Below are 24624 nucleotides of genomic sequence, written 5' to 3'. Positions count from 1 at the left end.
GTCAATTAAGATTGAAGTCGAGTGCACCCGCACGAGCAGGGTTCGAACTCACAACCTCAGTATTGACTGGCTAGTGGTTACAGTAGTAACTACTTAGACCACTCGGCCACCGAGGCCCCCTCCATGGAATGAAGTTGATATCTTATCATCAAATGATTCAGAACTACATATTGCTGCGGGTGGCAATTTTGGACCACTACTGCACACTTAATGTTTTTGTTAAGCGTTGACTATTAAATAGTCCCAGGCGTTGAGTCGACGGACATCGTCCAAAATGAATGATGAATGTTTTTTAATTCTTTTCCGGAAAAAGTCCGGGATTGTATCCTTTTTAATAAAACACTCAAGCGACTTCTAATGTCAGCGGCAAACAAGTGCTTTGCAAAAAATCTTACGCATGGTAAGAAAAATACTATTATCAAATTTTCTGTCAAGATGAGAAAGATACAAGACAATATTTCTTGAACTATTGAAACCTTTCATTACAGAAACCCCAATCGTTGAACCTAATATGACACGGGTGTTACCTGTGTTAGAGGACGAATCGTCGATAGACAACTTTCTGTCAATATAAAAATAAGATGTGATATGATTGTCAGTCAATGAGACAACTATCCACCAAAGTTCAAATGAAGTGGATGTAAGCAATTATAGGCAACCGTACGGCCTTCAACAATGAGATTAGATTTTTGATTTGGGGCATGGTAGGCCCATATTAAGGTCCAAAGGGTCCAAAATTAAACTTTGTTTGATTTATAAAAAAAAAGAATGGTTGGGGTTCTTTGATATGCTGAATCTAAGTGGTATTTAGATATTTGATTTTGGGCACAGTATTCAAGATGGTCCAAATTGGGATCCAAAATTGAACATTGTTTGATTTCATCAAAAATTAAATGGTTTGTGTTATTTGATATGGTCAATCCAACAGTGTTTTAGATTTTTTGATTGGTTTTCAAAGTTGGTCCAAATATGGGTCCAAAATTAAACTTTGTTTGATTTCTTCAAAAATTAAATCATTGGTGTTCTTTAATGTGTGCAATCTTACAGTGTTTTAAATTTTTGATTTTGGGCCCGTTTTTCAAACTGGACCCCATAAAGGTCCAAAGTATCCAAAATAAAACTTAGTTTGATTTTAACAAAAAATGAAACAATGTGGTTGTTTGATATGCTGAATCCAACCATGTATTTAGAATTTGAATATTGGACCATAATTGGTAAATATCTAATTTTAAAATTATTTAAGAATTTATACCACATTCATTCTGTGTCAGAAACTATGCTATTATTACATATTTGCTCAGAATCTAAATTCAGAGATGTTATTGGACAATTAACAGAAATTTTAAGTTGGGTCATAGTTGAAAATAGATATAACATCATATCTAATTTTAGAGAACTATTTTTGTGGTTTACATCACTGGTTCATGGAAAATAAATTGGTTCATGGAAAATAAAATGGTTTACAGACAATAACTTTAGTATAAGTGTATAGATGTGTAAGAAATTTTAGCACAAGGTTCCATACCACAATAGGAGGGTTGGGATATTAAAGGGAAACTCCGCAAAAAAATGAAAAATTGATATTTTGTTCTTTAAGCATAAAAAAACACATGTTTATAAATAAAAAACTTTTATTCTCTATGAAAAGAGATCAAAATCGATTTTTGAAATTCACTATCAGTTCTCGACAGATCGCCATCTTGTCGGCATGTTCGATCTAAAAAGTCACGTGATATCTATAAACCACAAAGACCAAAATGAATCAGGGATTTACCGACCGTCCGTTAAAAACTCCCATCATCAATCGGGGATTACCGTAGATGATCACCCATTGTGAAAATGTCTTATCAAGCGTACGGTTGTTCTGTCCGACAAGGTTATGACAAAAGTCTAAATAGTTTTCCCAAACCCACAAAAAAAAGAAAATAGTTATTATAAGCACAAGTTGATGTGTGAAGACCATTTTGAACAATCTTGTTTCGAGGGAGATTTGATGGTAATTATACTTTTTTTAATAACAAAATAACCAAGCAGTTCTGATAGCTATAGTTATCAAATCCTTATATGATAAGATCTCGTTGATTCAATAAAATATAGATTTGATGAGGAAGAAAAGTTTCAATTAAAAGAAAGACAAATGCAGTGTTCTTGTAACAATCACTGATTTACAAAAGATTCATTAGTATGCCTCTTTTATATAAAGTGCATTGGTTTATATAAAGAATAGTTCCGTATTTAGTCAAGATAATTTTTTTAAATTAATAAAGTTATACGATAAATAACATTTTTAAATTATGATATTTAACGGATATTGACGGCCGGGGAGCAATGTTAGGAAGAGGTTTCAGCTAAGACAAAATATGTTGATATAGTATAATATTCCCAGGTCATAGAAATGTAAATATCGAAATATTGGACATTTCAATTTTTTATCAAAAAAGTTTTTTAACTAATCTTTTAACTATATCAAATTGATACGGGATCAATTCGGAACAGTCACTTATAAAGACACTTTACAGTTAAATGTGTGACCCTATCTGGTATGTTTGGAAAAAAATGTATATTTTTTTTTCTTTTTAAATTTTATTTACGTTATCTTATTATATATATATATATATTTTGGCTTCCTCCCGAATTGATAATAGGTATGTCAGAATTATTGATAGATGTCGTGTCGGACCGACACATTCAGTTAGTTATCCCAAGGACGTATATTAGATACACGTCCTTGGTTATTCCAGCGACATCCTGTCGACTAAAAATTCCTATTACACAATATATTATACAGGTACCCGACGTGCACAGGTAACATTTATTGAACCACATATATTTGTATTCGACGTTATTTATCTTGTGCGTGTTTGAAATTATAATTCCACTGTTAATGAATGATTTTCTGATAATAATATTATCCACTATTTTTGCTGATAATAAGTTTAAAAATTTTATAAACATGATCTTTAAAAAAATTTGTGAAATACATATACGGTTTTGTCATGATTCTGGACCCTTCTTTTGAAAAAAAATTTCTTCACGCAAATGCAAGCTTTTGACGATTGGCAAACATGCAGTATAAAGTAATGCAGCACTTATAGTTAGTATCAAATATTTATTTATTGACGATAAGAGAGCTCCTTCTATGTCTAATGTCCGTATCTTTATACGGATTAGAACGACAGGGGAAACAGTCACTGTAAAGGAACGGAGATAGAGTGGCATAGTGAAAAAAAAATAACCGATTAGAGAAAATTATACTACATAGAGAATGATCGACGAAAAGGGTAATAGTTATTGTAAAGGAAAAGAGATAAAGAGAGGCATAGTAAAAAAATGTTTGCTAGACAAAGTTACTGCTCGCTTTGATATTTTTATACAAAATCACACATCGTATTCCAAATTGGTATTCACGTGCGCTAACTTGATGTGTTAAGTTTCTGCATAGCATGGTTAAAAATAATTAAGTATCCCATTTGTTATATCGTAGTGTCACTGTGTTTCTTCGTTCAATTTATTTAGTTTGTTAATGATTATGTAAATAAGAATAAATCTGTATAAAACTTCATACCCGTTTAGTTATTGCCTGTAGGCGTTTCATTATTGTTACATTTAATATATATATATAGAATCTTTCATACATCTTAAAGTAAAAGATGTGTGTCTGAGTCAAACGGCGACATGAGAAGCCTGTATACTAGTACGACTCGAGTATATCATGAAAAATCCTACTCAATATGGTTGTATTGGAAATCTTTTCATACAGATAGATAACTCATAGTCCGACATTTATGTAATATTTGCCACATGACGCTCATATTTCTTTCTACTATCATCATCTTATTCATTAAATATTGCTGTTAACATCGATGGTTCACACCCAAACTAAATGGGAGTAATATACCTTTAGAGCTTCTCAGGGGTATACACTTGTCACAAATATATAGACGAAATTCGTTATTGAAATGAATCTACATCTCACAAACACAATTTTTGAATTACGATTTTGAGTGAACACCCACCAAACCAATACAAAATGGCAAGATATAACCATGCAGGCATTTTGTTTTCGTCAGACACAAGATAAATAATACGCTCATATTGCTTTCTACTATCATCATCTGCTTCATCAAATATTGCTGTTAACAACGATGGTCTACACAAAAAAAAAAGGAATTATATACAATCAGAGCTTCTCAGTGGTATACACTTGTGAAATATATAGACGAAATTCGGTATTGAGAAGTGAAATTACATCTCACAAACATTATCTTTGGATTACGATTTTGAGTGAACACACACCAAACCAATAAAAACGTATAGCAAGATACATAACCATGCACGCATTAAGTTTAGTTTTCGTCAGGTACAAGATAAATAATCGCTCTCATAAACGTACATGCATGCAGTTTATGATATCAAGAATAAGAGGTTGATGTCTGTAGATCATTGTTCAGTTCGTTTACTGACTGTTCAGAGTCAGACATGTCACTTATTCATTCTTGGAAGCATTCGTGTACCCCATCCGACGATAGGAACTCTTTTCCGATAGTGTTGACAACTATGCTTGTATGGTGATTCTGTTTTTCTGGGCAAGTGGTTGGCCTCCCCTGACCCAACAAACAAACGAACGATACGCTATTAGTCTGCTTTGTCCTTTAGAAAGAACATCTGGAGTTCGTCTTCAACGGCGCTTATACCTCAGGAAAAGTATACTAGTACAGCTTGTTTCAAGGAGACGAACTGTTCTAAAATCGTCATTGTCAGCAATACATTACTAAGCTATGCCATTAATTACTACAATTACTATTTTGGATTAATGACGGCTACCCTGTAGAGTATTACACTAAACTATAATATAATATAAAAATGATTATATTTAATTTTCATATGTTCAAACCGTTAAAGACAATTAGAACACCTCATAAAAAAAAACAGATCAAAAGAAAAAAAAAAGAAAATAAAAATTTCCAGACGGAATACACAATTATTTTAATAGCTTAGATTTATAATGAATGAAATAAATGATAATTGGCATTCTTTTCACAAATAATTATTCTAAGAGATTGTTAGTTGAATTTATTATGTAGGAATGAAATTTTAAAAAGAAGATAAAAAATCATGCATGTTGTACTATTGTATTTTTTCAATAAAAACTTTTAAATTGCGATAGTTTTTCGATTGTTAGCATTTAAACATCGCCAGATTTAAATACAAGTTAAAGAATTCCGGTAAAGTAAATTAAACAGATGTGCATATATTAATTGGGAAATGTTAAATTAATTTTCTTTTAACTTCATATTTTAATTTTATGCTAATTGCATAGAGCGTAATCGAAAATTGTTCCATTTCAAAATACACTTCCGAAATTGAATGTTTATTTTCAATTAATTTATACATTTTAATTATTGTTTCTCTATTTTCATCGGGTATTTCAGCTTGGTGTATTAAACACGCCATACTCTTTCTGTTAATCCATTCAAAATGACAATAGTCACACCTGTGTACGCTTGAATTCACACCTGTGTACGCCTGAGGCTAAATTGTTGCAAGGTAAAGTTCAAACGAATCCTCTCAAATCGATAAATAAACAATGACTTTACAAAATAATATACACACTCTGTTCACATATATTTTGCCTTGAAATGGTTACCAAAGTTATAACGGTAAATAAAACGTAAAATATTTTCAGTTTATAATTAAGCTCTACATTTATAGATTTATTGCACAACTAATAGTTGAGTCATAGTTTAAAATAGATTTGCATTCAGGTATATTAATTGTGGTGATAATTGTGTATGCATTGTGTTCTATTTAAAGATTGTTAACATGTTTGAATATTTTCTTATGGTTGAAAATTCCCTTGGAAATTAAAATAGACCTTTGTCCATTTGTTGAAGTGGAAGTGTAGTTAAGTGAAGTTTTTAAATACAATTGTGCCATGCATTATGTTATGTTACATCTTAATAAAAAAAAATGTTATTTTTAGATAATAATCTATTTGTATTAAAGGATATATTTCATTACAATACATTGTGTAGATAAAGTTGTTGACATTGATAGATAAGTTGCAGATATTAGTTTGTGACAAATGAAAGAAAAAATATTGGGAACTAATAATTATATATATAAAAAAGTTTGATTACACTAAGTGTTTTTATACGATATAAAATTTATTTGTTTTTAGGCACAGTTTTCAAGTTGGTTGAAAATGGGGTCAAAATTAAACTTTGTTTGATTTCAACAAAAAAATAATATATGGGTTCTTTGATATGCTGAATTTAAGTGTGTATTTAGATTTTGGATTTTGGTTCCTGTTATCAAATTGGTTCACATTGAGGTCCAAAAGGTCTAAAATAAATTTTTTTGTTGGATTTCTTCAAAAATTTAATTCTTGGGGTTCTTTGATATGCTGATTCCAACTATGTATTTAGAATTTGGATATTGGACCATAATTGGTAAATGTCCAATTTTAAATTATTCAAGAACTCATACCACATTCATTCTATGTCAGAAATTATTGCTTTTATTAAATATTTAATCAGAACCTAAATTCAGAGATGTATTGCGCAATCAGCAGAAATTTTAAGTTGAGTCATAGTTGAAAATAGATACAGCATCATATCTAATTTTAGAGAAGAAATTATGCATTAATATAGTTTGAAATTTACTGTTCATTATTAGATATTTTGAAAAATAATTAAGGTAAGTTTTATAGATTTTTTAAAAACTTTGTATTATGAATTCATGTGGTTCTTTGATATGCTGTATCTAACCGTGTATTTAGATTTAAGATTTTGGGCTCCATATTTGAATTGGTACAAGGGTCCAAAATTAAACTTTGTTTGATTTCATCAAATATTGAATTATTGGTGTTCTTTGATATGCCGAATCTAAGCATGTATTTAGATTTTAATTTTGGGGCCTTCTTTCAAATTGGTCCACATTAAGGCCCAAAGGATCCAAGATTATACTTTGTTTGATTTAAAAAAAATTTGAATTCTTTAGGTTCTTTGACATACTGAATCTAACTGTGTATTTTTGATTTTGGGACCGGTTTTAAATTGGTCCACATAGTCTAAAATTAAACCTATTTTGATTTTATGAAAAAATTCAAGGGGTTCTTTGCTAAACTGAATCTAAGCATGTATTTAGATTTTTGATTTCGGGCCAAGTTTTCAGTTGGTCTAAATCGGATTAAACTTTGTTTGATTTCAACAAAAATTGAATATATGTGGTTCTTTGATATGCTGAATCTGACAATGTATTTAGATTTTGGATTTTGGGCCCCTTTATCAAGTTGGTCCACATTGATGTCCAAAGGGTCCAAAATTAAACTTTGTTTGAATTAAAAATAAATGAATTCTTGGGATTCTTTGATATGCTGAATCTAACTGTGTATTTAGGTTTTGAAATTGGGCCATGATAGGTAAAAGTCCAATTTCAAATTTTTCAGTTTTTCGACCCCATTCATTCTGTGTCAGAAACCTATGCTATGTAAAATATTTAATCACAATCCAAATCCAGAGCTGTATCAAGCTTGAATGTAGTGTCCATACTTGCCCCAACTGTTCAGGGTTGGACCTCTTCGGTCGTATCAAGCTGCACCCAGCGGAGCATTTTATTTCACTTTATATTAACACCTTCATGACCCTGTAGTTTTTAAGTTATTTCAATGTCAGAATTTTTGTTTATAACACTGAATATATTTTTTCCTTCTATTAAATATAAAATTAATTGATTCAAATTCCTCAAACCAGGGGAACAATTGAAAACAAAAACTATTGAAGAATTAAAATTGACACTAATGGCAACATTTTAATGCATACTTATTTATAATCTTGTAATTTGATATTGATATATAGTATTTTAGATAACAATCAAGACAATAGTAAAACACAACTTTTTTGAAAATATAACATTATGAATGTTTTTGCACTTTTTCAGAATAAACTAATTACTGTATATACAATTTTGTTTATATATTTCTGTCATATGTAGAAAAGTCATGACATCTTGTATCTTAACATAATACTTCCATGAAAAAACCCAACAATACTGGTATAATACTGGAAGACAATACTGGAATAAAAGTTTATACCAGTATTGTGAGCATACTGGTATTCCAGTATTGTGATCGCCAAAGTCAGGTGATCCCAATTAAGAATTTAAAGCTAATAAGATATACTTATTTTTCCACAATTCAAAGTATAATGATTTTAAATCTTATTAGTAAGGCATACATTATTTTTAAACCCAAATTCTTGTCCTCCATTTTGTCCGTATGTTTGTCCAACAGATACTTTCATCACACTTTTCTCAGAAACTACTGAACAGAATGAATTCATATTTTGGTCAGCAGCTTGACATAGTCCCAAATAATTATGACGTCTTGTATTATTTGGACTACAACTTGACATTGATGAGTTGTAAGGTATGAGCACTTTTTGGATCTTTCAGATACCTACTTCCTGTTTACCAATACTTTTTTTAAGAATTTTTCAATATGTTGAATGAAATTATTTTTTTTGTCCAACACACATTTCCTTGGAAATTAAAGAACATAATGACTTAATATTTTGCCACCACCCAAATAGTGAGTTGTAATATGTGTATTGAGACAGTTATCCATCATAGTTCAACTTAAACGACGTGGATTATACAAATGTAAGCAATAACAGGTCACCGTACAGCCTTCAACAAGGAGAAAAACCCAAAACAACTATATAAAAGGCCCTGACATGAAACACTTCAAACGTGAAGCTTTATTTATAACAATACAATTTACAAAAAACAAATATTGCAGAAATGAACCGAATACAACCACTGAATTACAGGCTCTTGACTTGGGTCAATAGGCACATAAAGAATATGACTAGTTTAAACATGTTTGCGATGGCCCAACTGTCCCCTAACCTGGGACAGTGTTGTAACAGCACAACATAAGAACAAAATCAGTTGCAAATGGCTTAACTCAATAAATCAGTATGAAGCACAATAAAACAAATAACATAAAAAAAAATAGACACAAAGCACCGATATTAGAGTACTCAAGGTTTCGTAAAGGTAGTTCAAAGCAAATTACAACTAAAAAAAATCATGTTCTTCCATACTTAAGTATCAATCAGTACACATCCAACATATTTAGTGTAAAGACCTCATAAACAGTAAGAAATGCAATGCCAAAATAAAAGTATACAGATTTGACAGGATGTCAGATCAAAAGTGTTCATAACCATACATAAAAAGCAATATATCTAATAATATTTAAGTCATATTTTGAGTATTTTGTGTAAAAAGATGTGAATTGTAAATATTACAGGATCATTGGATATTGTATTTTTGTTTTTAATTTTTTTCTAGCAATATATAAAGAAAGATGAAAATAAAGAGACATAAGCATATTAGGAAAGTTTTGACTTTCTACAGTAGTAATTTTGGATTTAGGCCACCATACAATGTTTTGATTGATGGAACATTTTGTAAGGCTGCCCTGAAGTTTAAAGTCAACATCAGTGAACAGCTACCAAAGTATTTAGAGGCAGATACTAAAATGTGGACTACACAATGTGTGCTTGACGAATGTGAAGCCTTTGGTAAGTCAGTTATTGTCCTAATTTTTCCAATTCATTGAACATTCTTTGATATACATATATTGTAAATAAGTATATTCATTGTTTTAAAGTAATATATATCCCATTTCTGACAAAAGTTTTTCTCTATCATTGGATGGGAGCAACCCCATATGAAACAATATTATTTTTCATACTGAGAGTATAAAATTCATAAACTGTAAACCAACTAATTTTCGCGAGCAATTTATTTTTGCGACTTTCGCGAGTAGAAAAATAGCGCGAATATATAAAACTTCGGTCTTTTCTTATATAAATACATCAAGACCATAAAAAAAACCACGAAAATAAATCGCAGCGTAGTCGACTGAAAAGGGTTGAACGCGAAATAAAGTATCTGCGAAAATAAGTTGGTTTAAATTAACAGTACATATAATACTGTAAGGTTGGCTCAGATGCAATCAGGTCAAACACACTTGACTTGAGATCTTACTATTCTGATTGATTGTTGGTGTTTAACACCATCTTCAGCACTCTTGGTTATATAGTGGTGGCCAGTTTTTATACGACCGCAAAAATTAAAAATTTTTTGGTCGTATATTGGTATGACGTTGGCGTCGTCGTCGTCGTCGTCGTCGTCGTCCGGCGTCGTCCGAAGACACATTGGTTTTCGCACTCTAACTTTAGTTTAAGTGAATGGATCTCCATGAAATTTCACCATAAGGTTCAATACCACAAAAGGAAGGTTGGGATTGATTTTGGGGGTTATGGTACCAACAGTTAAGGAATTAGGGGCCAAAAAGGGGCCAAAAATAAGCATTTTTGTAACTTTCAGACAATAACTTGTGTGTAAGTGTATGGATCTCTCTGACATTGTACCACAAGGTTCCATATCACAAAGGGAAGGCTGTAATTGATTTTGGGGGTAATTGCCTCAAAATTTTAGGAATTAGGGGCCAAAAAAGGGGCAAAAAACAAGCATTTTTCTAGTTTCATGACAATAACTTGTGTGTAAGTGTTTGGATATTTCTGAAATTGTACTACAAGGTTACATATCACAAAGGGAAAGCTGGAATTGAGTTTGGGGGTAATTGCCCGAAACGTTTAGGAATTGGGGGCCAAAAAGGGGCCAAAAATAAGCATTTTTCTAGTTTCCAGACAATAACTTGTGTTCAAGTGTATGGATCTCTCTGAAATTGTACTGCAAGGTACCATACCACAAAGGGAAGGCTGGGATTGAGTTTGGGGGTGATGAATCATAAGAGGGTTCAAAAAATTTGGGGGGGGGGGATTTTTTTTTTTTTTTTTTTTCTTTTTTTCCTTTTTTTTTTCTTTTAAAATTTTCCATTTTAAGTTGGTTATTTCTGATTTATATTTAAAAGCAAATAATAATGATATGGTAGGAGATACACACCAAACAGGATGTGTAAATTATTATATAATAAGTATTGTGCAAGAAATTTTCAATTGCACAGTATTGCACAATAGCAAGAAATCTTCAATTGCACAGTATTGCGCAATAGCAAGAAATCTTCAATTTAACAGTATTGCGCAATAGCAAGAAATATCCAATAGCACAATATTGCGCAATAGCAAGAAATTGTCAATTGTACAGTATTGCGCAATAGCAAGAAATATTCAATTGCACAGTATTGTGCAAAAGAAGATACTTCGTATAAATTGCTTATTTCTTGATCAATTTCAATGGGGTTTTATTCTTGAATTCTTGGGGTTCTTTAATATGCTGAATCTAACCGTGTATTAATTTTTTAGATTTTGGGCCCCGTTTTTAAATTGGTCCACATTGAGGTCCAAAGGGTCCAAAATTAAACTTTGTTTGATTTCATCAAAAATTGAATTATTGGGGTTCTTTGATATGCCGAATCTAACCGTGTATTTAGATTTTTAATTTTGGGTCCCGTTTTTTAAATTTGTCTACATTAAGGTCCAAAGGGTCCAAAATTAAACTTAGTTTGATTTTAACAAAAATTGAATTCTTAGGGTTCTTTGATATGCTGAATCTAAACATGTGTTTAGATTTTTGATTATGGGCCCAGTTTTCAAGTTGGTCCAAGTTGGGGTCCAAAATTAAACTTTGTTTGATTTCAACAAAAATTGAATATATGGGGTTCTTTGATATGCTGAATCTAAACATGTATTTAGATTTTAGATTTTTGGCCCAGTTTTCAAGTTGGTCCAAATTGGGGTCCAAAATTAAACTTTGTTTGATTTCAACAAAAATTGAATATATGGGGTTCTTTGATATGCTGAATCTTACCATGTATTTAGATTTTTTATTTGTGGGCCCGCTATCAAATTGGTTCATATTGAGGTCAAAAGGGTCCAAAATTAAACTTTGTTTGATTTCATCAAAAATTGAATTATTGGGGTTCTTTGATATGCCAAATCTAACCGTGTATTTAGATTTTTAATTTTGGGTCCTGTTTTTTAAATTGGTCTACATTAAGGTCCAAAGGGTCCAAAATTAAACTTAGTTTGATTTTAACAAAAATTGAAATTTTGGGGTTCTTTGATATGCTGAATCTAAACATGTGTTTAGATTTTTGATTATGGGACCAGTTTTCAAGTTGGTCCAAGTTGGGGTCCAAAATTAAACTTTGTTTGATTTCAACAAAAATTGAATATATGGGGTTCTTTGATATGCTGAATCTAAACATGTATTGAGATTTTAGATTTTTGGCCCAGTTTTCAAGATGGTCCAAATTGGGGTCCAAAATTAAACTTTGTTTGATTTCAACAAAAATTGAATATATGGGGTTCTTTGATATGCTGAATCTTACCATGTATTTAGATTTTTTATTTGTGGGCCCGCTATCAAATTGGTTCATATTGAGGTCAAAAGGGTCCAAAATTAAACTTTGTTTGATTTCATCAAAAATTGAATTATTGGGGTTCTTTGATATGCCAAATCTAACTGTGTTTTTAGATTTTTAATTTAGGGTCCCGTTTTTTAAATTTGTCTACATTAAGGTCCAAAGGGTCCAAAATTAAACTTAGTTTGATTTTAACAAAAATTGAATTCTTCGGGTACTTTGATATGCTGAATCTAAACATGTGTTTAGATTTTTGATTATGGGACCAGTTTTCAAGTTTGTCCAAGTTGGGGTCCAAAATTAAACTTTGTTTGATTTCAACAAAAATTGAATATATGGGGTTCTTTGATATGCTGATTCTAACCATGTATTTTGATTTTGGACATTGGACCATAATAGGTAAATTAAAAAAATTCAAGTTCTTAGACCACATTCTTTCTGTGTCAGAAACCTATGCTGTGTCAAATATTTAATCACAATCCAAATTCAGAGCTGTATCAAGCTTGAATGTTGTGTCCATACTTGCCCCAACTGTTCAGGGTTCGACCTCTGCGGTCGTATCAAGCTGCGCCCAGCGAAGCATTTTATTATTTAGTAGAGGAAGCTTGAGTATCCAGAGAGAAACCACGACCTTCTACAGAAAAACTGGCAATCTTTGTCAAATAAGTTCAGAGTCGAATGCAATGGCCGTGTGCAGGGTTCTCACTAGTGTGAAATTATGTCGAGTCTATTGATGATAGTTAACATAGGGCCAAAAATAAAATTTAAATTGTTTGATGTTGCCTACCTACCCATCTAAAACGTAGCCTACAAAAAAAATTTTATGACACAAATCGTTTAAAATTTTTTCTTTTAAAGATTTTTTCCTGCTATTATACATCATGTACATTTTCTTGTCTAAAACATGTAACTTATGTTGTTGGCCAACAAAAAATTCCTTACCTACCTACTCAACCCTACAAGGCACGGGTAGGCTACATCAAACTAAGAATTTTTTAAGGGTGGTTCTAGTTTTGAAAGGGTATTTTTTTATACATGTACCTTACATAAAAACATAAAGCACAGCATTAAACACAATGTACCTGTGGTTTAGAATTCAATAGCCAGTTGTACATCACTCCCACAGCTAAAGGTTTCTTTATATTTTCAGGTTCAGTATTATATGGTCCTCTTAAAGTATTGAAGCAGTTTAAATTACAGCCATGTAACCACAAGTCAACTTTATCAGCATCTAAATGCATTACAAGACTGATTGGCAAAAAGAATAAAGAAAAGTTATTCCTTGCAACACAGGTAATTATATTATATGCTGCAGTTTTCAATAGTTAACCTTTTAGTTCTACATTTGCATGCTTTTTTATGTGTGTGTAACATCCAGTGGCAGATATCACATGCACATCAGGACCAGAGCATGTTTAAAATAAGATATGAATATGAACCCTGCTGTACGCTGTATGCTGCCTCAGATTTTTTGATAGTTCCTAAAGTAACAGTCCGTAGAAAGACATTTCAGATTGCTTCTCTTGCGAGGTAAAAAAATGTAGAACTATGTATAAATATTGAGAAAGGTTATAGTTATATATAGATTATTACATTGGTACCAGTGGATTATCAGATTTATGCAATTGAGATAGTTAAATTATCGAATTTTAAATTCCAAGCCTCGACAAATTGCCAAAGAATTAGAGAAATTATTGTTTTCAAACCTTGACATCTTGTATTTTTTTGTATAAGTTAAAGTAGATTTGATAATTATCACTTTAAGATATATAGGATTAAACGTTTGTCGTATTCAGTTGTAAATAAATTTTTTCTACAACCTACATGATTCAAGAGTCAGTATTTTAAGACCAGATAATTGGTTAATTCTATTGGATTTATGTACAAACTTGTCTAGTCTCTGTAAAATTTAGAGCTTCTCATATAGTTAAGTTCATATCTATCAGTGACGAACATATGGTAACTTATCTTAACATGAAAATAAGAAGATATGGTACGATTGCTAATGAGAATTATCCTCCAAAGATGAGGATGTAAATAACTGCAGGTTATATTTTGTCTTACCTGTGTTGTTGGGTTTTGGTTCATTGAAGAAATTTTCCACACATAATTCACATGTATATTATTTATTTCAGGATAAAATGTTAAATGATTGGTTTAGAACAAAAGCTGGCACACCTATGCTTTATATAGCTTTCAATACAATAACTCTGGAACCACCATCAGACAAATCAAAAATGAAAGCAGAAAGACAAACCGATGCTAGAATTGCTCCTTCAGAACATGAGCATACCATCATAAAACAGCTGAAAGTGGAAGCATTCGGTGAACAAGAAGTAAAGAAAAAGAAACACAAAAAGTTAAAAGGGGCTAATCCCCTGTCTATGAAACCAAAAAGGAAAAGAAAGGAAGGAGAACTCTCAAAATCTCAGAAGAAAAAGTTAAAGAGAAAACAGAAAGAACATTTATCAATAGAAAATGGTTAAATTGTTTTTTTGTGTTTTAGTCTTTTTTCCTACAATGAAATTCAATACATTGAAGCATGGTTTTGGTTTATACAAATGAATTAATGAATCTATTATTTTCAATCAGTCCATCTTACAAATATATGTCAATTTCCTGTCATATTTTTATGCCCTATCTAGGATAGAAGGGGGACATAATATTTTTTATGCCCCCACCGTAGGGGAGGGGGCATTAAGTTTTACCCTTGTGCTTCTGTACGTACGTACGTACGTCCCAAAATTGGTTTCCGTTCTCTAACTTGAGTTTGCCTCAACCAAATGTTATGAAACTTATACACAATGCTAATTACCACAAAACACAGATCAAGTTTGAATTTTGGTGGCTTCACTTTAACCGTTCTAGAGTTATGCTCCTTTATAAATGGAAAAGTTGCAAAATTTTTAGTTTCCATTCTCTAACTTAAGTTTGCCTCAACCAAATGTTATGAAACTTATACACAATGCTTATTACCACAAAATACAGATCAAGATTGAATTTTGGTAGCTTCACTCTAACCGTTCTAGAGTTATGCCCCTTCATAAATGGAAAAATTGCAAAATTTTTAGTTTCCGTTCTCTAACTTAAGTTTGCCTCAACCAAATTTTATGAAACATATACACAATGCTTATTACCACAAAATAAAGATCAAGTTTGGATTTTGGTGGGGTCACTTTAACCATTCTCGAGTTATGCCCTTTATAAATGGAAAAAATGCAAAATTTTTAGTAAAACACAGAATAAGCTTGAATTTTGGTGGCATCACTTTTACTGTTCTAGAGTTATGCCCCTTTATAAATGGAAAAATTGCAAAATTTTTATTTTCTTCTAAATATTAATTTATTTTTTAAATTGGAGTTATCTTCCTTTGTCCATGATTATAGTTGAATCAACTACAATCAATGCTTTATACAATGCAATGTTTAATTTTTACTTCCACTGATAAAATACAGATCAAGTTGAATTTGGGTAGTGTCACTTTAACCATTATTGAGTTATGCCCCTTTATGAATCGAAAGATTGCAAAATTTTTAGTTTCCATTCTGTAACTTAAGTGTGCCCCAACCAAACATTATGAAACCTATACACAATATTCATTACCACAAAACTAAGATCAAGTACAAATTTTTTGTTTCCGTTTTCGAACTTTAGTTTGCCTCAACCAAATGTTATGAAACTTATACACAATGCTTATTACTACATAATACAGATAAAGTACAAAATTTGGTGAGAACACTTTTACCATTCTTGAGTTATGTCCCTTTATAAACATAAAAATTGCTGAATTTTTATACGCCCGTTTACGGGACGTATTATGGTATACCGTTGTACGTCCGTCTGTCCATCCGTCTGTCCGTCCGTCCGTCGTCAACATGTCGGACATTAACTCAAAAATGCTTTAACCAATTAGCTTAAAACTTTGTTGAATTGTTTATATCTATGACGTGAGCTCCCTTTCGTTTTGTATAAATTTTAGATTTTACGTTTCCGAGTTATGGGGTTTTATTCATTAAAAAAAGGGGGATTTTCCAGTTTTCGGACAATAACTCGAGAATGCTTTCACCAACTTGCAAGAAATTTTGGTTAATTGTTTATATCTATTGACATGAGCTCCCTTTGGATTTTTATAAATTTTAGATTTTACGTTTCCGAGTTATGGGGTTTTATTCATAAAAAAAAGGGGGATTTTCCAGTTTTTGGAAAATAACTCAAAAAATGCTTTCAGCAGTTCTCATGAAACTTTGATGAATTGTTGATATCTATTGATGTAAGCTCCCTTTAGAATTTTATAAATTTTAGATTTTACATTTCCAAATTATGGGGTTTATTCATTAAAAAAGGGGGGATTTTCCAGTTTTCAGACAAAAACTCAAAAATGCTTTCAGCAATTCGTATGAAACTTTGGTGAACTGTTTATATCTATTGATGTAAGCTCCCTTTAGAATTTTATAAATTTTATTTGTTTATAGTCTGACAACAGATTTACTAAGTATTGCGCAACAGCACAGTGTATTGCACAACAGCAAGAAATCTTTAATTGAATATAAATTCAATTCATATAACCAACTTCAAGTTCTTTGAATACATTTATTCAGAAACCTATAATAGATGTATGTCAAATATTTAATTACAATCCAAATTCAGACCTGTATCAAGCTTGAATATTGTGTCCATTTTTGCCCCAACTGTTCAGGGTTAGACCTCTGCGGGCGTATCCAGCTGCGCTCAGCAAAGCAGTTTATTGGAAAATGACGCTATCAGCGGCATGTTTCCGATACCATTGACCAGAACTAACGGAAGTTGATTATGCCTCCGCCTACCGCACTCGGTTTCATATTTAACCAGTTTACATACGTTATTTTATTTACCAAAAAGATATCTTGAACTGTCCATATGTTTTTTGTTATTAAATGGTATTTGGAGCTATCCCTTTGTTATATTTTTCATATTTATTCGAGCTTTGACTTTTATGCACATGTCTTACAATCGTAAACAATCGGTATGTATACATGATAAATAGATCCGTTTTGTTATGGTGTTGGACTTTTTACCCTCCAATGATCAGCAATCGCTAGACAAAATAGTTCTAAATATTGTCAGCCTTTTATGCCATTTCAACTTTACAATCATTAAAAAAGTTATAATCGGAATCATTTTGATATTCATTGGATAGAAACTGGTCTTTATCCAGATTTACGAAGATTTTAATAATCGGAAATTAGTAATACGGTTATACCCACGCGGTGCGTATGAATCTTTGTTTACAAAGTTATAGCAGCAGAGTCTGTAACTGTATCATTATTAATTAACTACACTGTTATTGTACTTAATATGATGAAAACTGCATATGCAATATAAGATGTCAACTCGGCCAATACAGATTTTTTTTCCGTATTGGCCGAGTTCTGATCCGGCCAAAACAGGATTTCGGAACGTCTCTAGTTTTTAGATCGTAAGTCACGATAAAACTCAAACTGAAAGTAAACAGTTGTTTGTACGACGCAGTTTTTATTTACTCACCATAAACAAGCTGAAACGTTCAGTATGGCATACATGTTATGTTAAAGACGGTCCCATTCATTTGAAAAGCATTTTGAAAGTAGACGATGGAATTATTTCAGGTTTGGGGAACGAGTAAATTATCACAAAGTTCATTTCTTGACGACCTCATAATTTCATCATGTCGATGGTACAAATCGATTTTTACTGTTTACTTTCGCTTCTCATGTTTTGTAAACGGTCTTTTATTTTTAAACCCGAACCAGGCATATGCATTCTGTAATTGCGCAAATCTTCGTTCTTTAGTCAATTGGCTTATGGATAGTTGTATCAATTTCAACTCTTACATTTTTTTTTTTTTAAATATATTTGCATTACACATGCAAAGGCAGTACCTTTCCAATTACTATTTATGTGTTGTGTCTAAATTAAAGTTGTAACACTTTATAGTGACTGGAAAGGGTAGAAAAATTCATCAGATGAGAAAAGGTTGAAGATACATGGAAACGGCACCAAATCATTAGATATTGCATCTTATAAAAAGAAACTGAGATTTGGATAGTTCCACTTCAAGGTAAAAATGTTTATCTCTTGTGAAATGAAATAAAAAAATATTGTAACACTGCAGTTAATTAATAAAGATACTATTACATGTATTTCTGTATTGGCCTTATTGTTGGTCCTCGGCCAGCAGTATTGGCCTTCGGCTTCGCCTCAGACCAATACACCAAGACATGGACCAATAACAAGGACAATACAGAAATACTTACGCAATAATATTATAGAATGACAGTATGGTTCAATAGCGGGAATCAGCCCCTCAACTACTTTTTACATAAATATTAACTTCTGGCTTCAACTCCTTGTTCGTTTTGTCTGGAGATCTTGTTGTAGTTCCAGTTAGGCAAGCATTTTAGAGACGTATCCCGTCCATCCTCTCTTGACTTGTAATTTCTGGTGATAGATTTTGCCGCTTGACGTTGTATCCTTTCAAGCTTGTTTTTTTTTTTGTTACCGTGTAGGGGTCCCATACTATGGCTCCATATTAAATTGTAAGATCCATTCCTAAAGGTCTAGATCATTGTTCTAATCTGACACAAATTTCAATAACTGGAATGCTACCCAAGTTGAATATATGGTGACCTACTAGAACAGCATTATCACTATTGAAATTGTGTTTAATACCATGATTGTTCAATGTCATTAACTTAAATGGAGACAGACATTTGGCCTGAAAGGTGGTGTGGGAGTGCAAAATCAAAAACTAACTGACTATGATATATGGTTAAAGAATGAATATCAATTACATGGGTCAACATGGTCAAGGGCAGAGTTGTTATGAAATAACAATATGGCAGAGAAGTGGTTTCAAGTTTCATATAAAGCGACCTGACTGACATGAAATAAAAAATCAAAGGAGTATCCCTATTTGTCTAATCTTCAAGGTGAAATAAAACTAGTAAAACAATATTATACTATTGTCTAAATCTACAGAAATATAATTTGCTTCAAGTAACAGAAATAATTAGGTCACTAGTAACTTATTTAATGAGTATGTGGGGTATAAGAGCTTGATAACAACAGGCTCTTCATAATCATTTGGTTTGAAAAGGATGCTAGTAGTCTATATTCTTGATTTAGAAAAATGTAATTGTAAGACAAAAATCACATTACTTAGAATACTTTAGATCATTCAGGTAGTCTTTATTTATATGTACAAAAGAACAGCCAGTAGTCATTGGATATTGTAGATCATTCAAATAGTCTTGACCTATTTATTAGTACAAAAGAACAGCCAGTAGTCATTGGATATTGTAGATCATTCTGGTAGTCTTGAACTATTTATTTATAGAAAAAAACAGCCAGTAGTCATTGGATACTGTAGATCATTCAGGTAGTCTTGACCTATACATTTGTACTAAAAAAACAGCCAGTTGTCATCTTCACATAACACACACATATACGAATATCAATTATATGCTTACGAGACATGTTGGAATGTTAAACTAATTACGGTATGTGAAAATCAAGACTTGCATAAAAAATATCACAATATTAGAGACAGTGGCGTCATTTTTCCTCAGAGCTGTCAGCTCTTTGATTAGTTTCCGTTCTCTAACTTTAGTTTGTCTCAACCAAATGTTATAAAACTTATACACAACCGTTCTAGTTCTGGTCTGCATCAGTCCATTATTCTGTCCATCCATCTCAGATCAGTCAAATATGGATTAAAGTACTTTACAACTAAGTTGTGGTCACATCAACATGAAACTTAGTACACTTGTTCATTATGATATTAACATCAAATTATTGCTTTGACTCCAATTTCAAGGTTCACTGAAAACAGAAATATGATAAACTAAACCAGTTCATTCTCTTACAGGTAAAAGGTTTTGGTCAAATTAGTTAACCATGAAGTTGTAGTCAACACAGCAACTCAACTTGAAACTTAGTACATAAGTCTAGTATGGTGTGAAATTTTTAAAATTATATGCCAAATTACAGTTTTTACCCTGATTTTGATGGTTAACAGAACATGGAAATGTGATACTGTGGATTCATTTATTTTCGTTGGTACCAATTTTCGTGGTTTAAAAAAACTTATTGGATATTAAATTTCATGGTTTTGCCGAAGTCTGCATACAGGTCTATGAGAAATTTGTCATTCGTTGAATTTTTAATTTCATGGTTCACCTGTACCCAGGAAATCCACGAAAATTGGTATCCAACGAATAATAATGAATCTACAGTAGTGCAAGCAGGGCATGATGTCCTATGGACAGATATTCTTGTTCAGTATAAAATATTTGCTGCAAAAGTTCAATTTGATATTTGCTATGAAACATGATCATAAAGAGTTGTTACCTTGATTGAATATTAGTACATGTATCTTGAGGGTGCTACCTGATACATTATTTTGGGTAAAGATTGTAACTATTGTTCCAATTCTATCCTGAGCCTATGTTTTGCCTCACTGGATGTATCCAAGTTGGGCTGTCATGATGGCAATTATCTATGGGAGGATTTCTTACTATAAGGAACCCATAGTTCGAATAGCTGCCTTGGACATGTTAGATGCATCAACCCTCTATAAAAAATCTTTAAATATACAAGCCTTGGAATTTTTTATGAACTCCTTAAGCAGGAGTGCTAGAATGTTGCTACATAGAAATATACTCAACAACACAAATAACACACAACTTCCTCAGATTCTTCCCATGTTTAATCATTTCAAAGCTTCCTGCAATGAGAGATGCAGAATGCGAGACAAAGGGATTGCAATCCATCCGCAGCAATGGTGTAAACTATTTGATTAAAGCTTTATATTTCAGAAGGTAGAAGACCTTTCATGGTTCAATTGGTCAATGTTAAGTTTTCATGGTTTTGTCTATCAGATACTATAAGCTATAGGTCAACTATATTGGTGAATGGTATAATTGTAAGGTTTACATATATATATAAAAAAAGGAGATGTGGTATGATTGCCAATGAGGCAACTTTCCACCAAAGTCCAAATGAAGTAGATGTAAGCAATTATAGGTAACCATACAGCCTTCAACAATAAGAAAAAGCCATCCTGTATAGTGGGCTGTAATAGACCACGATATGAAAAATGTGATACAATACAATTGAGAAAGCTAACAGCTTAATTTATAGCAAAACAAGTAGGACAAACATGAACAAACAAACAACAACCACTGAATTACTGGTTCCTGACTTGGGATATGCACATGTGGAGGGGTTAAACATTTTTGTTAGTGCTAAACCCCCCCACCCCACAACCTGGGATAGTGGTGTTACAGTACCACGTAAGAACAAACTGTAATAAAATGCTCTGCAGGGCACAGCTTGATACAACTGCAGAGGTCAAACCCCGAACAGTTGGGGCAAGTTTGGACACAACATTCAAGCTTAATTTTGGACCCTGATTTGGACAAACTTGAAAACTAGGCCCAAAATCAAAAATATAAATACATGTTTAGATTCAGCATATCAAAGAACATCAAGAATTCAATTTTTGTTAAAATCAAACTAAGTTTAATTTTGCACCCTTTGGACCTTAATATAAAACAATTTTAAAAAGGGGCCCAAAATTTTAAATCTAAATACACATTTAGATTCAGCTTATCAAAGAACCCCAACAATTCAATTTTTGATGAAATCAAACAAAGTTTAATTTTGGACCCTTTAGACCTCAATGTGGACCAATTTAAAGCCAAAAATCTAAATACACGGTTAGATTTAGCATATTAAAGAACCTCAAGAATTAAAGACTTTGAATTAAACACAACTGAAATTGGTCAAGAAATAAGCAATTCAAGTATTAGAAAAGTTTGTTTTTGGCCCCTTTTTCCTATACAGTTGGGGCCTTAAACCCCTAAATCAATTCCAACCTTCCTTTTTAGCTCACCGGGGCCCAAAGGGCCCCATGTGAGCTTATGCCATCACTTGGCTTCCGTCGTCGTCTGTTGTCGTAAACTATTTCAAAAATCTTCTCCTCTGAAACTACTGGGCCAAATACCTTCAAACTTTAACTTAATGTTCCTTAGGGTATCTAGTTTATAAATTGTATCCGAAGTTTTGATCCATTGACAAGCATGGCCGCCATGGCTAAAAATAGAACATAGGGGTCAAATGCAGTTTTTGGCTTATATCTCAAAAACTAAAGCTTTTAGAGCAAATCTAACAGGGGTAAAATTGTTCAATTGGTCAAGATCTATCAGCTCTGAAATTTTCAGACGAATCGAACAACCCATTGTTAGGTTGCTGCCACCGAATTGGTAGTTTTAAAAAAATTTTGCAGTTTTTTGTTACTATTTTGAATATTATTATAGATATATATAAACTGTAAGCAGCAATAATGTTCAGCAAAGTAAGATCTACAAAAAAGTTAATATGACCATAATTGTCAATTGACCCCTTAAGGAGTTATTGCCCTTTAAAGACAATTTTACACAATTTGTTCATCATATTTGCTAACATTTAAAAATCTTCTCCTCTGAAACTACTGGGCCAATTACCTTCAAACTTTAACTAAATGTTCCTTATGGTATCTTGTTTATAAATTGTATCCGAAGTTTGTATTCATCGACAAACATGGCCGCCATGGCTAAAAATATAACAAAAGGGTCAAATGCAGTTTTTGGCTTATATCTCAAAAACTAAATCTTTTAGAGCAAATGTGACATGGGGTAAAATTGTTTAATTGGTCAAGATTTATCGGCCCTGAAATTATCAGACTAATCGAACAACCCATTGTTGGGTTGCTGCCACCGAATTGGTAGTTTTAACAAAATTTTGCAGTTTTTTGTTATTATAGATATATATAAACTGTAAGCAGCAATAATGTTCAGCAAAGTAAGATCTACAAAAAAGTTAATATGAACAAAATTGTCAATTGACCCCTTAAGGAGTTATTGCCTTTTAAAGACAATTTTACACAATTTGTTCATCAAGTTTGCTAACATTTAAAAATCTTCTCCACTGAAATACAGGTGAGCGATTCAGGCTCTTGAGAGCCTCTTGTTTTGGTATGGAACCTTGTGGTACAATTTTATAAAGATCCATAGACTTATACTCAAGTTATTGTCCCGAAACCAGAAGATCCTTGTTTTTGGCCCCTAATTCCTAAACCGTTTGGGTCATAATCCCCAAAATCAATCCCATCCTTCTTTTTGAAGTATGGAACCTTCTGGTACAATTTCATACGGATCCATACACTTATACACAAGTTATTGTCCTGAAACAAGAAAAATGCCTGTTTTTTGTTTTGGCCACTAATTCCTTAACATTTAGGACAATAACCCCCAAAATCAATCCCAACCTTCCCTTTGTGGTATGGAACCTGGTGGTACAATTTCAAAGAGATCCATACACTTGTCTGGAAACCAAATGTTTTTGGATGATGACGAGGTCATACTATTATACAAACACAAAAATTTTTAAAAGTCAGTTGCAATTGGCTTAACTCAAAAGATATTTTCTGACAGGGTTCATCTGACCTTGACCTCATTTACATGATTTTTTTCTTATGTTAAGTTTATGTAATGCTTAATGTAGTAAAACCTTCATATTACAGACTGAACATAAATTCAATCATAAGTAAGGCAGGCAAGACAGTTCAGCATGTGTACTCTTGTTGATAAAAAAAAATTGTAAAAATCAAATACATTTAAGTATAATCTCTAAAGTAGGTAGTTTAACAGAAACTCTGAAGCAGGGTTTTGATTGTGGAACAAATTGATGTTTATATTTTTTAGAGGTTTCATTGAGCATTTGGCAGACTGAGCTATGTTTGTGAGATTTGGATCATCCAGCAGATTGAAAGGAAACTACATGTAGTTCTTTATCTTTGTTTGAAATTCCAAAAGAATATAAAACAGACTTGAGTGTCTAGGATTTTCTCTTAGTGTCATAGTATATGTTAGGTTTTAAAGTGAAGAGCCCTTATCAAGCAGTTTATAATATGATGAAAACAATTTCACTGCAGGGACAACAACATGTTGTATTTTAATGAAAGTATGAGAGGTGTTTATCAATATTTTGGTTTTCCAAGTAAGAGCCATCAGGAGAGTTCATAGACCAATTTAGTCTGTACCTGCCTTGCAGACCAATTAAAAGTTTTACTTGCCTTGCCAATGGCTAAAGCAGGTCTTGTAATCTCTTGAGTCTGTCCGTCTGAAAGACCTTTGGGTCGAAAACTTTATCAAAGTTTTCTTTGC

General features: G+C 32.2%; 1 protein-coding gene across 1 annotated transcript; it reads left to right on the top strand.

The window, feature by feature from the left end:
- The first annotated feature begins 344 nt into the window (after positions 1–344).
- LOC127733091 (rRNA-processing protein UTP23 homolog) lies at positions 345–15866 on the top strand. Its single transcript, XM_052242385.1, has 4 exons — positions 345–400; positions 9358–9590; positions 13551–13693; positions 14536–15866. Exons 2-4 carry the CDS (start codon positions 9374–9376, stop codon positions 14884–14886), a joined length of 711 nt encoding a protein of 236 aa, XP_052098345.1. The 5' UTR covers positions 345–400; positions 9358–9373; the 3' UTR covers positions 14887–15866.
- Positions 15867–24624: the final 8758 nt, after the last annotated feature.

Source organism: Mytilus californianus, unplaced genomic scaffold (assembly GCF_021869535.1).
Source record: "Mytilus californianus isolate M0D057914Y unplaced genomic scaffold, xbMytCali1.0.p SCAF_3, whole genome shotgun sequence".
Lineage (NCBI taxonomy): Eukaryota > Metazoa > Mollusca > Bivalvia > Mytilida > Mytilidae > Mytilus > Mytilus californianus.
The sequence above is the reverse complement of the archived record's forward strand: the minus strand, read 5'-3'. Positions and strand labels throughout refer to the sequence as shown.